Raw genomic sequence first — 16,571 nt, forward strand, 5'->3', positions numbered from 1 at the left:
TAATTCATCTGCTCTTGAATCTGTCCCTTGTAGTGGAACTGTGCTTTCAAGTATCAGATTGCATTTTTAACCCAAATTATATTTCTAGCCCTTACAAAGATACCTTCTGAATGTAAACTAATGTACTGCCGTCTTCATGAGTGTGCATGCAGCCTGACACCATCTCTGAGAGATGCGAACTGCCCTATTCATCTCATTTGAGGTATTGCATGTAAAACCCATTGTTAACAGTCAAAATGTTAGCATGTTAAAATTATCAACACTGAAACCGTTAACAGAATGATCCATCTACCCCAACTTCTGAGGTACCAAAAGGCTCAGTTGTCACTGCTTATCTGACAAAACCTCCCTCTTTATCCCTTGCCAACTTCTGTAGTATAGTCCTGCATAGCCAATATATAAATCTATAGCATATTGAAACTTTAGAACAGAGTTAAAAATTAATTTAAAATCAGACTATATAAAACAAGGGATACTTCACTGATTTTATTATTCATTTTCATATTAATTCAACAAAAATCTCCAGGAGAATTTCCAGTCTGCTGCACTCATGCAGGGTTTTGTCACAGAATTCAGACCAGCAACTTGCTATGGAGTACACCGAGCTTTTTTGTACTTTGACTCTGTCCAGTGTGTAGGGGATGTGGATTTTGTATGTGGCGTTTTGCCTTCAAGAGAAAAGTATAGCAATGACTTCCTAAAGAAGTGAAGAACAGTTGTAAATTTCTGTTTCTGTTGATTCATATCAGAGAATCGAGAGATGCAGTTTATTTTTTACATTGTAACCTATTCATGTGCACCAGTTAACTTGGGTTGATTTTGAAATAATTTTAGAGAGTTCGGTCTTCTTCAAATATCTGGCAAAATGTAGGCCTTATTATCCGTTTCTTTTGAATAGCGAGGGGTATTTTAGTGAGACAGAGCTGAGCTGCATTTATATCAATAGAGTCCCATGTAATCCACAGCACTGGAAGTTACCTTTTTGCTGAATAGTTGTGCTCAGAATGTCAGCTTTTGTGTGTTTAAAAAAAAAAAAAAAAACCCTAGCTCTCTTAGCTGTGAAGATAACTTTGAAAATGTGCCTCTAGAGAAAAGTGAACCATTGATATCTTCTTGTGTTAGCAGAGGGTCTAAGACAATAGCACTTAAGGGGTTTGGACTGCCCAGTTCATTTCAATCAGGACAGTGATGCCAGGGACTTGGGCATATTTCCAAGATCCCATGGAATTCAGTATTTTTGTCACAGAATTTGCCATTTTGCTGCTGCTAGGCATCTGGAACTTTGTTAGTCTCCCTTTTGGGTCTGGCTGGAGTTGCTGCTTATTCACCAGCTTTTCTAACAGGGAGTTAATTGGATTATGAGGAACGCAGTCCCTCATTTTTCCATGAAGTCAAGTAGCAGAGTTCAGGAAGCCAGAGTTAGCCTCCAACTTGTGGCTAGGGACTGGGGAGAAGTGTAAAGTGGCCTATCCATACTATGTGGAGAATAGTATAGCTGCTGGCATGTGGGGAACCAAGGTGATACAAGCTCCCCTCTTGCTGGCACACATGGAAGTGGGGGAAGGAGGCTCTGAGCCAGGTCTCTTGGACAGTGTTGCAATAGTTGAAGATCAGGGGGATAGGCTTCCTGGAGAACACAACAAAAAACTACTACTCCTTTCTTGCCACTTCTCTGTTCGCGGTCAGTGACTTTTATAGCCTTATTCCAAAATGCACGATGCTTTGCCAAGCCATGCTGCAGATTGGAGTCTGAGGTCTGCTGACAGCCGGTCCATGAGCTATAATATTTCATAGAGCTATAATAAATTAATATTATAGCAGCATTTGGGGGTGCTTGGAATTTGGTTCAGTCATGCTACAGAGTACACAAAGGCTGGGTAACGATAGCTTTGTGTAGTGCATACATCATAATGTATTAGTTGCAAGTTGGAGTAGTGCTTAAAAAGAAATGCCCCAGCGCTTATGTCAGTGGACATAAACGTCAGGTGTGGATTTTAGGAAAGCCATTACACTAGCGTGGACCTGCAAACACAAGCCTACTATGAAATATCTAAGCTGTTATGTTTATACTTTGTTGGATGTTCAGACTACCTTTATGGACTTCAGGGGTTATTTTTGTAACTTTTTCCCCTCCATTGAATACAGTAGGTTTGGAGTGGTTTTTACAAGGTTCTAAAATCTCTGCTAGCAGGGCTTGAAAAAAAATTACAAACATAATTTACAAAAGATAGGCGAAGAGTTTCAGGGGCAAACCCTTAGGAGAAGTCCAGCCCTCCTAACTCCTGAAGAATGTATGGTGGGATTCCTCCCAGGGTGCTAACCTTTAACCCTGCTTGGGGGCTTATGCTGAGAGGTACAGGGGTATGTCTTTGCCATTTCTCAGCCTCCTTGCTACTGTCTCAGGGAGTTTCACCTACGATACTTCTAACCCAACCTCCTGGCTGCTCTCAAGGTAGGGCAAGTGGCTGCTACTTTGCTCCAGTTCTTGCCTCCAATTTTTAGCTTCAGTCCTTGCCTCTACTGCTGTCCATAGCTTTCCCATGAACAGCTGAGTGAAATTCACATAATTCAGACCAGTTTAACTGCTTCCCAGAACAGTGACACTGACTAAGCAATGTCAGTTTCATAACTACTGCTTGGGAAAAGAACCAGTATGAGCAGCAGCAGCAGCCACTGGAGCTTTGTGTCTGCAGAGTCAGGAAGACAGTACTGCATTAGTTCACAGGAAAGTAATATTCACAGCCACGATGGATAAAAACTTTTCAGCTGTCTCTCTGGACAGTTTCCTACCCATCCCTGGCAGGTTGAGTGTTGAAATCCTGACCCCTCTTTTTGTCTGACCTACATTGCTGCCTAGTCTATACAAGGACAGGGAAAATAAGATACATATTGGGGCAGAGACAAGAGTCCTTAAGTATTTCAGCTCTAATAAATATAGTAACTTTCTTACATTTTATTCTTCACTTTCTTCATCCTGCAAAACTTGGAAAAAAATTTCCAATGTGCAAAAATTCTTGCAAATTTATTATTTGGTACATTTTCTCAGCTTGGATAGTTTACTGTTTTCCATTGTATAACTGGAACCATGTTTCCATAATTTGATGACATGGCTTCATGCTGATTATAGAACATATATTAAGTATTTTCTTAATAAAGGAAAAAAAAGGGGAGTGGAGAAATACTTTGTGAATTTTAAACACAATCACAACTTTACCTTCCCGGTGCCGGATGGAGTCTCCATTACTTACTATAAAATCATTTTTCTAGTCCCAAACAATATCAGTTTGAAAGATTTGTGGATCTGGAAAATGCTAGATTGTTATGCTGGTATCTAGTTATAGGATTATTTACAGTCTAATTATTATTGCATTCATTTAAATTCAAGACCTCCACATAAAAGTAAAGCATAATTTTTAAATGTTACTTATGTCTTTAAATATAATATTTTTATTAAGACTCTCAGAACAAGAAATATGAAAGATTTCCAAACTGACAGTCCTTCTAAAAAAACAAACAAAAAACCCCCCCACCATTCCATGCCCCTCCCCCACCATCACATTTACTGGCTAACTCCCTTCAGGTCTTTACTTTCACATTTTGTCTTCAACTGGTATTTTCCAATCAATTTTCCTGCATTATTTTACTTCCAGTTTTCCTCTTCAAAAAGTTCTTTATTTTTTTAGGGGGGGGGGGGGGCTTTTATTTTCTTACTACTTATTTGTATCCAGCTTCAGTACTGATGCATACTTATTTTCTCATTCACTCATTTATTTTAGAGTTGTTTTAAACCTTTCAGAACTACTTAATTCCTCACTCCTCTGACACACTCCATTTCCAAGTTTTTTAGTACTCACTTCTCTTGCTCTCCTACTTGTAGTTGTGTGAATGAAGAGAACAGCTAAAAAGACTTGGTTAATTGATCAAAATGTCAAATAATTGTGATGGACGAAGAAATTAATTTGATGCAAATGTTTTCCCATTGTCCTCATCTCCTCCTTACACAGATGTTAATTAGAACCATCTTTCAGTGAGGACTAACCCTCTGCCAGTTTCTTTCATAGGTATTGTCAGTATGGATTCACCATATGCTTCTGTAACACCTTCTTCTGCACATTTGGGTAACTTTGCCTCGAACCTTTCGGGCGGTCAGATATATGCACCTGGGCCACCCCTGGGCGGAGCACCTTCAGCTGCTAATTTTAACAGACAACATTTTTCCCCACTTAGTTTATTGCCTCCATGTTCATCAGCATCAAATGGTGAGTTCTACTGAGTAGGAAACTAGTGAGAAATTATTGTAAAGGCAGAATATTCTGGCAAATTCTACCTAGTCTATGTAGCTTCCTAATTAATCAACTTGATATTTTTGGCTAAGCTTGTTGCTAGGATTTTTTGTTTCATTGTTGTTAAAGTCCATATGTATTTGAAGATGGATTTTGAAACTCTATTTTACGGAATGAATTGAGGAAGAAATCTGTTAAATGAAAGGTTTGATCTCAATAGATGCATTAGGGCTGCTCAGTAATCCTCTGTGGGGTTCCTTTTAGATTGGGGGATTTTTTTCAAGGATTTTTTCAAGTTTTAGCCCTTTTGGTTGAGAAAATACTCTTCCAAAAGTGAACTGTGTCACTGATGTGGTAGTGTCTTCATTAATCCTACCAACAAATATTGTTTCTTTTATGATGAATTGATTGTTTTTAGAACCCTTTAAAATAACCACTAAATAGATTTGGAGAGAGACTGTGTTTTGTAAACTTTGATATCTTCATCTATAATTGTGACTTTTACAGTTTTTGCTGTAGCGCAGCCATGATATGTTATGATAGAAAACAAATTTTAAATTTAAAGATAACTGATTCCTTTATATTTAAGGAAGAAAGTTAAAGGTTAAGCCATTGGCAACACAGTATTAAAATCTGAAGTCCTCTTATTAGGACTTTTGCAGGCTAAATGAGATGCAGATGTTTTGAAAAGAACCCATTAATTTATTTGATATGCTCCAGAATCTAACCCTTTCTAATTGCCAATCTTTATTGATAATGCCGAAAATGACCTTTTTAACAGTATCTTTACGATCAATTGTACAGAGTCTGCGGTAGTAAAGTACTTACAATAATTGTTTCACATAAGCCACCAAACAGTAAACAAGTGATAAAGGCTTGAGCTGTATTTTGAACCAGTGATCTGGGGTTAAAACACTTCAGATTATCATAATATGCCTGCTGATTCTTCTGAATCATCTACTTCCAAAAGCTTGGGTTTCTTTTATGGGTTAGTGTTGGTATATGTGAACAGAACTATGAGTGGAAATTCATTTTGTTATCTCAAACTAGGCCTCGCAAAGATACTAAATATACATACACACTTCTGTAATTTTTCAATTATTTTCTGTAGAATCTACTGCTCAGTCAGTGTCATCTGGAGTTAGAGCACCATCTCCTACCCCTTCAGCAGTGTCCTTGGGGTCAGGAAAGCCCAGCAATGTGTCTCCGGACAGAAAGGTTCCTGTTCCAATTGGGACTGAACGTTCTGCACGTATTAGACAAACTGGAACTTCTACTCCATCCGTTATTGGGAGCAATTTAGCCACTCCCGTGGGGCATAGTGGCATCTGGTCCTTTGAAGGGATAGGTGGCAATCAAGGTATGAAGTATTGTCTAACAGGCATGCAATTTTCTATAGTCATATTGCTTTTCTTAATAACCATGCTTTAGAACTGAGAGGCATTGTATAAATTGAATTCCTCAGAATTTACATTTGCTCATTATACATCCATTTCCAAGTCTCAGAGCTGGGTCTTATATCTGCTCTGTCCAGTTTGAAGTTGTGTCCTGAAAGGTAGCAGAGAACCTTTGGTTGTGAAGCTTTGCTGCTTGTGACATGTTGTTGCTGTTATAATTGCACAACGCCATAAATAACAAAGCAGGTAGGTTCCACCCTGCCCCGGATGAACTAGATAATCTAGCTGTAATTTTTACAATTACTCCTGCAACCAGCCTAGGAGAGCAGTATTAGTGGGCTTTGAAAGGACTCTCATCCAGAACTCTCTCTTGATGAGGAAGATTGTTGCAATACAGGACGTTGAGTGAGGAAATGCATGGGATAGTTGTTTCTTGAGGATGAAGGGAAGGGGACTCCTCTGGAGACAGTCGTAACCTTTTTTCAGTTTTGCTTCTTTTATGGAATTTGCTGTTCTGTATATTAGGAACTGTCATACTTTCTGTTCAGATTCAGAGAGTTTAAGACCAGACGGGACCATCGGATCATCTAGTCTGACCTGGATATCACAGGCCATTGCACTGAATCCAGTTACCCCTATATTGAACCAAATAACTTGTTTGGCTAAAGCATATCTTCTCTTGGTGGTTTAGTTCCAGTGGTTAATCAACCTCACTGTTCAAAATGTGTGCTTAACTTCTCATTTTAATTTGTCTGGTGTCAGCTACCAGCCAATGGTTCCTGTTATACCTTTTGGTGTTAAAGTGCCCTTTAGTAGCTGGTATTTTCTTGCTGTGAAGGCACATATACTCTGCATTCGGGTCACCTCTCAGTCTTCTTTTTGATGTGCTAAACAGGTTGAGCTCCTTAAGCCTCTCATTAAGAAAGCATTTTCTCCAGCCCCCAAATAATTTCTGTGGCTCTTTTCTGTACCCTTTCCAATGTTTCCACATCTTTCTTAAAATGTGGCCACCAGAACTGTGTGTGGCACTGCTGAGACCGACACTGGAATGCTATATACAGAGGTAAAACCACCTCCCTATTCCTACACGCTGCTCTCCTGTTTATACCTCTGAGGATCGCATTAGCCCTTTTTGCCAGAGTGTTGTACTGGAAGCTCCTGTTGAGTAGCTTGTCCATTGTGAACCTTATATCATTTTTAGTCACTACTTTCCAGGATACAGTCCTCCATTCTGTAAGTAGGGTAGAGCTTTCATTCCTTGTTTCTAGATGTATACTTTTTCATTTGGCTGTTTTTAAAATGCATTTTGTTTGAATGGGCCCAGCTTATCAAACGATCCAGATCTGTCTGTATGACCGCCGTCTTTCTCATTACTTACTGCTCTGCCTATCTGTGTCATCCACAAATTTTATTAGCAATCATTTTATATTTGCTTCTAGATGATTAGTGAAAAAGTTGAATAGTATTGGGCCTAGTGCTAATCCCTGTGGACCTGCACTAAAATCATCCTCCTTCAGTGATGATTCCCATTTAAAAACTTGTTGAGATCAGTTATTTATCTAGATCTTAATCTATTTAATGTGTGCTCTATTGATATTGCATAGAACTAATTTTATAATCAGAATGTCACGCAGTACTAAATCAAACATCTTACAAAAGACAAAGTATTTACATCTACTCAGTGACCTTAATCAAGCTTCTTGTCTCCTCAAAGAATGTAATCAAGTTTCATAAGACCCATTTTCCATAGAATTGTGAGATTTATGGCATTAATTGTATTCCTGCCCTTTAATTCTTTATCAAATCACTCCCATTTCAGCTTTTCCATTATTTTGTCCAGGACTGATTAGCCAGCTTATAGTTATCTAGTCATCCCACTTGCCCTTTTTGAATATTGGCACATTATTAGCACTCTTTTCTAGTCTTCTGAAATTTCCCCTGTATTCCATGATTTATTAAAAATTAGCATCAGCAGGCCTGGGATCTTCTTGGCCAACTCTTTTCAGACAATTGATGTCATTATCTGCTCCTGCTGGTTTAAAAAAAGTTTAACCCTAGTAGATGTTTTCTACCATCCTCCTTAGTTATTAATTCTCTGGGCAGTAGTTACATATTCTTATGTGGTATGAGTACACTTCTGCTTTGTAACAGAAATATTTATTGAACACTTATGCCTTTTCTGTATCATTATTAACAATTTTACAATCTTCATCTAGCATTGGGTCCTATACCATTTGTTAAGATTTCTTTTGTTTCTAAAACACTTTAAAAACTCATTGTTGTCCTCAGCTCTGCCAGCAGCAGATTTTTCCTTGGTGTCTTTCGCATCCCTTATTAGTTTTCTGCCTTTCATCATATTTATCAACTCTTTCCCCTCTTTTCCATTTGTAAATGTATGGCTTTTTAATTTGATTGATGCCTTTACCTCGCCACCGAACAAGGATGGGCTTTTTAGGCAAAGTCCTCTTTCTTGATTGTGTAATCATGACTTTTGGTTTGATAACCAGTCTGATAAACTGTTCTATAAGACCTGCCGATTCTTAACATTTTCCTAAGTTTTTCTTCCCAATCAATGTTGCTCATAAATTTTCTTAGCTTTAGGAAATTAGCCTTTTAGAAACACCGTCTGTCTCTTTAACTGGTTGAGAGTGTCCTCTGTTTTCCCATACTGAATGTAATCAGTTCATGATCACTGGTCCCTAGGTAACCACCAACTTCCAAGTGGCCTGCCTCTTCATGTTACCATTTGTGGAATGCATCTTCTTGCTTGCCTGTGAGCTTCAGGAACCTTTTGATAAAACCATCTCTTTTGACAAGTGCCCATTTGTAGTATCAAACAGTCAAAACTGAGGTTATAAGAGACCATGCAGTCCTCAATTTACCACAGTACAAGAGCCCTAAGGGGCAGGTTTCAGTATCCATAACATGAAGGAGAAAATATTGTGGAAGTTATTCCTTGACTAGAAGTAATTTTTCAACATCCTCCATTAAGTGGGATTTCTTCGAGTGATTGTCCACACAGATTCCATTCTTGGTATGCATGCCCCAAAAGTATAGTCTGAGTGGATAACACATCTCAAACAACCAGAGTTACTGTAGAGCAAATGACTGTTCTGGTTGCGGAAGTGCTTTAATGCAGAGGACTTTAGTCTTAGCTGCCCATACAAGTTTATTAATATCAATGTAATAATTCATTGTACTTGTTTCTTTGCTAGATAAAGTAGATTGGTGTCACAGTGGAATGGGAAGTCATATGATCCACAGGCCAATGTCTGATCCAGGAGTGTTTTCACATCAAACGATGGAGCGAGACAGTACAGGAATTGTAACCCCTTCCGGTACATTCCATCAGCATGTTCCTGCAGGATATATGGATTTTCCTAAAGTCGGGGTAACAATCCTAATGTTTCTGGCATCCACCTTAGTGTAGGAACTTCAGTATTTCTATGTTGTTCCTTAAGACGAGTAGACATTTTATAGTACTGTCCAGTCAAAACAGTCTGAGCAGTGTATGTTAGAGTATTATTGATCTTTATTTTTCTCCAGAACAGTTGCAATATACTACTAATCAGATACTAAAAAGTAAATGTACAGCAGATAGGAAAAAATTTTAAAACCTTACTCTTTTAAATAATACAAATGTAGGGAATTTCTAAAATGTAAAGCGATAATTTCTATTGCTACTTGATGTGTGTGTGTGTCTTTATATACATGTTGATTCTTAACTTTTCCCCCCTGAAGGGTATGCCTTTCTCTGTGTATGGGAATGCAATGATTCCTCCTGTAGCACCCATTGCAGATGGTAATGGAGGTCCTATGTTTAATGGACCTCATGCTGCTGACCCATCTTGGAACTCATTGATAAAGATGGTTTCAAATTCCACAGAAAACAATGGCCCTCAAACGGTAATACTGTGATTTTTTTTAATTATTATTATTATTATTATTCCTGACTTATCTTCAACATAATCAGATACAAAAACAAATAATTCCCCAGGTGTATAATGCAAAAGATAAAAACTTGTGTATTTCCAGTCTTTCTGCTTTTTCTAATATAAATCTGATTTACCCTTGCTAATTACAACTGAAGCACCTAATGCACTTGTATGTAACAAGTGTAAAATAAATTCCACTTACTTTTTAAAAATAAGCAAACCACCATCGATGGCTTGTCTACATGGGGAAGTTGTTCTAGAATAAGGCATGGTGTGAATTTAAGCATAGTAGCTATTCCAGAATAAGTGTATCCACATGGGCAGCTATTGCAGAATACCTATTAGAGTTAATTTCCTCATATAGACAAGCCCTTATAGTAACTGTTTCAAGTGTTACATTACCTCTTTTGTTAAATGTGTTAAATAATGCTGGTTGGCTACTATAGAAGCACTAGAAGTTATATAGATGTGATAGAACTGATAAGTCACCTTTCTGGGAAGTGTCTTTTATTCACCACTGCATATAGTTTGATTTTCTTAGTGGGAGGTGAGACTGTCACAGCACTAGACCTGGAGCATTATGCTTTTGAGCCATATTGCCTTCACTAGTGCTCGGAGTGCCCAGGGAGAGAGTTGGCCCTTCCTGCATCAGTTTAACCATTGCCCCTTTTGGGATCTCTAGCACTGCTGGCTGCACAAGTGGCCTCATTCTTCTGCCGAATTATGGAAGTTCACTGCATGAGTGCAGTTGAAGGGGAGGGATTCCCTGTATGCTTTTTCTCCTCCTCCAGCCAAATCCAACTATATACCTAACTGTATAAAACATGGTTGCTTATATATTGAACTCTGTTAAAGTATTTATATCAGTTATACCCAAATAGATTTTACTTTGTTACATGTAGTATTCATGTAATACTCCAGCAGTGAACGTGGTACTAGGTATTGGAAAAAAACAATAACAAAAATTAATTTTTTAGTTCACTGACCTTTTCAAAAGCTGAAGTGAAACACCTTGTAATTCCCCAAATCATGGTGCTTTACACCTTGACCTTGTAACTGACTGTTTGCAAGATCCCCTGCATGCATGCAGAAACTGAACTGACTTCAGCAGGCATAGCATTAGCAGATCCAGTTGCAGGTTTTGGGCCTTAGTTATTATTCCCCTTGATCCTAGGAGGCTGGATTTCCTGATATACAGCTAATATAAATGTTACAGTATAGTATATGAGGGTGGAGTGAGACATTGTTCTGTGGCATGAAAGTTTAATTTTTTTATTGAAAGCAACTGAAAAATTGCTGAAGGGGAAATATTCTAGGTAGTACTGAAGGTATTGTGTAGGTAGGATGTGTGACCAAGGGGAGAAGCACAGGCAGGAAGGTGAAAGTGATGAAAATAATCTCTTCACATCTCAGCTCTTAGGTATTACAAGAGGAAAACACATTTAAGAAAATAACCTGGTGTAGTTTATTAATAGATGCAACAATTACAGAAGTGAAAAATGAAGGCAAGCACTATACATTTGTATTGTAAACATCTTAGCTAAGCCTAAAATTCTTAAATGTTCTAAAGCAGGGATGGCCAACCTGAGCTGGAGAAGGAGCCAGAATGTACCAATGTACATTGCCAAAGAGCCACAGTAATACATCAGCAGCCCCCTATCAACTCCCCCCTCTCCCAGCACCTTCTGCCCACCGCCAGCTCCACTGATCAGTGCCTCCCCCTCCGCACCTCCCAGTTAGCTGTTTTGTGGTGTGCAGGAGGCTCTGGGTGGTGGAGGGGGAGGAGCGAGGGCATGGCAGGCTCAGGGGAGCGGGCAGGAAGGGGTGGAGTGGGGGCAGGGCCTGTGGCAGAGCCAGGGGTTGAGCAGTGAGCACCCCCCAGCACACTGGAAAGTTGGCGCCTGTCGCTCCAGTCCTGGAGTCGGTGCCTACACAAGGAGCCGCATGTTAACTTCTGAAGAGCCGCATGTGGCTCTGGAGCTACAGGTTGGCCACCCCGTTCTAAAGCATCCTTGTAATACATCATTCATAACACACCACCTTCTTTTTTCAGGTGTGGACTGGAACTTGGACACCTCACATGAACAGTGTGCATATGAACCAACTTGGCTGAGTGGGATCAACTTGTTAGCCTGGAGATTGCTTTTTATTCAGAGGAAAACACAAATGGCCGTTTAATATGCTCCCAAATCATTCTACTGATGTGCTTGACTGAAGTGTGTAGGCTTTTGCAGAAGAACTTACTAACTGACCTTTTTCTGTGAACATTGTGACCGCCCATTCCCCACCATCATATGTTTCAACTTAGTTAGCCTTTACTCTTCTTTTTTTATTTTTGGACATAACTTTCTGTTGAAACTGTTCTTTGGCTGGTTGGTTTTAGTACTGTAAACTGCTTCTGAGCAAACACAGAAATTTAGCAAAATTATGTAAACTTGATCCTGAAGTTTTAGAATGGCAAATAAATGTACAATTGTTTACATAACAGAAATGGCTAAGCAGAAAGTAAATTTCAATATGTCAGTATAGAGGCTCTACTTTATGTAGACTTAAATTAATGTGAGATATGTACCTTCATATTCAGAAATCTGGATGTTTCCTTCATACATTAAACTATTAATAAGCATAACTTTTCTACTTGTGTAATTTAAGTACAGTATAAAAGTGGGAATTATCAGTGGGTTTCCCCAATTATATACCTTGGATTTTTGAAAAGTCATACATCTGTTTATTTTTCTCTTGTAACCAGATACATATTAAAAGTAAGTTTCCATTTTCTTCTATGCAGGGTTTTCAAAAAAAAAAAAAAGCTCTTGAGATTATAGCCTTCTGGCATTTCCAGAACTGTCTCCATGCTAACACCAGTAGAGTTCCCCAGTGAATATTAGTGAACGTGCCATCCTGCAGTAGTCTGTTACAAATGACTCTTGCAGATAGGTGGATGCAGTGAGGTATGTTTAGTTCTCTGACCATTCTAAGTGCATCCATCTAGTTCCTCCCAATCATCAGAGAAGAAAAATTTGTAACTGTTTTTGGCTGTTGGAGTAAAAGTAAGCACACCCACTGGCACTTAGTAGTAGAGATTCATTAATGAAACTTTTCAGAGTAACAGCCGTGTTGGTCTGTATTCGCAAAAAGAAAAGGAGTACTTGTGGCACCTTAGAGACTAACCAAATAAATTGGTTAGTCTCTAAGGTGCCACAAGTACTCCTTTTCTTTTTATTAATGAAACTGCCTCCAAACCAAGGCTTATTTTTCAAGAATTAGTGGTTTAATTAGAGCAGGCGATGTTTTATTCTGAACTGTGCGTCTGCCTGATCAAAGTTAATTTTGAACATTCCAAAATGAAATTTCTGTGTAAATGATCATCTTTAATAGCTTTTATCATGTTTTGCTTTTAAAGTTTCCTGGAGTGAAAACACCAGTATGCTCTGCAAAGGAACATCAACAAACTGTAGAGCAGTGGTTCTCAAACTTTTGTGCTGGTGACCCCTTTCAGATAGCAAGCCTCTGAGTGCAAACCCCCTCCCCCCATAAATTAAAAACACTTTTTATATATTTAATACCGTTATAAATGCTGGAGGCAAAGCGGGGTTTGGGGTGGAAGCTGACAGCTTGCGACCCCCCCCCATGTAATAACCTTGCGACCCCCTGAGGGGGGCCCGACCCCCAGTTTGAGAACCCCTGCTGTAGAGCAAGTTCAGAAGTACTATAAGGCAAGCCTTTGACAGCTTGAAACACAAAGCTATTTTAACCCAAGATCCCAGTTTATAACACAAATGACTGTGTATGTGTGATATACAGTATAACCACATTTATAAACTAGATCTACAAATTAACTGTAATATTGTGGGAACAAATCCAACATTGTCTATCATTTGTTTTTTGAAATAGAAGAATGTAAAAAGGTAAAGCTTTTTAAGGTACAGTGTCAATCAAATTCACCCTTTTATATGGTGAATTAGAGTCCTGACAAACTTTAGATAAATCTTAATTGAATGAATATCCCAAATTAATTAGATTAATTTTGTTTGTTGACTATAAAACTGGATTTTTAAAATGCTGTTTCATAACTTACTATAATTACTCTCTTAAAGCCAGAAGGAAAAATGATTTTTCCAAAGCTATTATACAGCCTTTTAAATACTGAGATGCTACGTTTGAGACGTCCAGAAGTTCATGAATACCAGTATCTGTATACATGCCCTAAGGTGGTGCTCTAAATCTAAGTAAACTCATTTTTCCAGCTGTATGTGATTCCTCCTTCTGAAATCTAATGTATGAAGAATTAGTTGGATCAAAATGGATACTTAACTGAACAGCTGTTAATAAAAAACAATTTAAATTCAATTTCAGCACTTTACTATGAGTGGAGAATAATGCTATTACGGTATTTTATATAACGTTTACCACTCTCCTATAATTTTATTATTAATGCTTCTCCAGTGCTAACAGGGATTATTTTTACTCTTTTGAAATAATCCTTCTGAGGAATAAATACTGCTCAATATTTATTACAACAAAATGTATTCTGTGGGTCAAAAAAACTGAGTTTCTTAGGATGTGGTTTCTTATAAAGCTATCTGTATTTTGTTGACTTGAAAACAAAACTGTAGACACCGGAATATAGGCTGGAATGCCCCATGTTTCGTTTGTGGGATCAGGCTTGTTAAATAAAATACTGGGGTTTTTAGAAGTCTGTACTAGGAACATTTTTCAGATACATTTTTTATATTTCAAATGTAATGCCTTTTATTTGACCAATAAAAAAAGGAACATACTCTTTTGAGACCTGGTAGGTCTTCCCTATCTTTTTTTTTAAATACATATGCATAGATTATTGGAGTGTGTATATGCAGAATACTTTATTCATTTTTCTGTTAATTAAGGAATGGCATAACTCAAGAAATATAAGCCATGAGTTAGTTCACCCCTTAAACCCCAGGATGATAAATATCCCAATATATTGTGTAATCTGTTTGTCACTCAATGATAAAGTACTGTAATATAGTTACCGTCTTGTGATGGAGGCAAACCTGTCAGATGCCTTTGCACTGAATAGGTATTTCATAAAAATGCAATTCTAGCTCTTAGTTTAAACTATCTTCTCCCTTCATTGTAAAGGATAATAATTTTATAGCGTGAACAATGATAAATTTCAAAACTGATTTGATGGATATCAAAATTTCTGCCTACTGTGTACAAATGGTATTCTACACTGGTTTTGACACTTGCCATCTCCTTAAACACCGAATTCACGCGAGATGTTGTATGACCCTGAGGGTATGTCTACCCTGCAATTAAAAAACAGCAGCTGGCCTGCGCTAGGTGAATTGGGCTAAGGGGCTATTTATTTGTGGTGTAGACGTTCAGGTTCGCGCTGTAGCCTGAGCTCTGGGACCCTCCCTCCTTGCGGGGTCCCAGAGCCAAACATTTACATTGCAATTAAACAGCCCCTTAGCCCGAGCACCACAAGCCAGAGCCTGGCATGGGCCAGCCAGGGTGCCTAACTGCAGTGTAGACATACCCTTAGTCATTTTGTCTCCATAAATCCAGGGCCAAGGAAACTAAGTTAAAAGATAAATGTATGAAGCAAGATGCTAAACCTCTGAGGTTCGCTAAAACTAAAATCTTGTAATAGTCAAATTTCATTTGGGGGCAGGAAAGAGAAATCAAAATCAGTCCACTGGGTTAAGTTTAGACTTATTTTTGTGTATCCAAAAATCACTGAGCTTTCTTTTAATCTCACATCACAAAATACTTGAAACCATCTGTAATTTGTTTTGACCTACAAACAAAAATAGCTTGTTCTTGAACCAGGACTGTTTCTACGTAGTTAAAATACAAGAACAAAACACTTCTAGCACTTGTATATTCACTGTGATGCAGGAATTCTGTGATGCATAAAGCTAGTGGATGTCAGTGTGCATTAGCCATACCAATTTTTAAATTCACTATTTTCAGTTTTAAGTTCCTGATGATGGTCTTCTGTTCTTACAGATCTACATTGCCAGGGAGGGGATCAATAGTAGCTACCAGAACTTGTTTTTTCGAGTATCATTGGAAGTAAAATTTCTCCCTTAAAAATACGCTATATGGATTATTCCATACCAGACCATAGAAAGAGTATATGATTTGGGTTGAAATACTTAAATATTTTCCATTGAATAATGTGGCTGGTCGTCACTCGTGAGTGACTTAAAGATTTCACTGTGTAAAAACAGTTTATAGAGGTTATCTAATTCTTTGGGATTAAAAAAAATTACAGCAGATACTGCTATAGAAATCTAGCATCAACCTTGGCACAGCTCCGTATCAGGTAAGGTTAGAGCAGTGATTCTCAAACTTTTGTACTAGTGACCCCTCTCACATAGCAAGCCTCCGAGTGCGACTCCCCCCTTATGAATTAAAAACACTTTTTTGTATATTTAACACCATTATAAATGCTTGAGGCAAAGTGAGGTTTGGGGTGGAGGCTGACAGCTTGTGACCCCCCACATAACCTCACAACCCTCTGAGGGGTCCCAGCCCCCAGTTTGAGAACCCCTGGGTTAGCGAATTAAATCACCAATAAAATACTCATGAAGAGAAAGATCTCACTTTTGCAGTGAAGTTAAACCTTGACATATGGATCAAGCATCATATGAGTCAACATCCAAATTAAAATGTAATAACTGCAACATTTTTAGCAATTTCTTGGTCCGTAGTTACCCACAACAGATGACATAAAAGGAACACATTTAATCTTTACAGTTACTTGCCAGACTGACGAAGCTGTAGTAGGACACCTACATTGCATTTGTGACATCCAGGTGATTAAATGAAGCAAATGAAAAAAGACTACTGGAAACGAACAAGGTGAGGCAATGTAAGCACTCATAGAGACCTAACTAAGGAATCTATGACATGATTTGCAAGCTACTTTACATGGTTTCCCCTTTTCTTCAACAGCTAAT

At 38.3% G+C, this 16,571-nt stretch overlaps 1 protein-coding gene across 4 annotated transcripts in view; it reads left to right on the forward strand.

The window, feature by feature from the left end:
• The window catches only part of ANKRD17 (ankyrin repeat domain 17), a 131,663-nt gene extending 118,884 nt beyond the window's left edge, over positions 1–12,779 (forward strand). For all 4 annotated transcript variants that reach the window (XM_084625803.1, XM_084625804.1, XM_084625806.1 and 1 more), the window contains 5 exons: positions 4,062–4,259; positions 5,395–5,643; positions 8,896–9,071; positions 9,422–9,586; positions 11,669–12,779. In XM_084625803.1, the coding sequence (XP_084481929.1) occupies positions 4,062–4,259; positions 5,395–5,643; positions 8,896–9,071; positions 9,422–9,586; positions 11,669–11,728 (848 nt within the window). In that variant the 3' untranslated portion in view covers positions 11,729–12,779. The remainder of the gene's footprint in view (positions 1–4,061; positions 4,260–5,394; positions 5,644–8,895; positions 9,072–9,421; positions 9,587–11,668) is intronic.
• The last annotated feature ends 3,792 nt before the right edge of the window (positions 12,780–16,571 follow it).

The sequence above is a fragment of the Lepidochelys olivacea genome (genome assembly GCF_965140295.1).
Source record: "Lepidochelys olivacea isolate rLepOli2 genome assembly, chromosome: 4".
NCBI lineage: Eukaryota > Metazoa > Chordata > Testudines > Cheloniidae > Lepidochelys > Lepidochelys olivacea.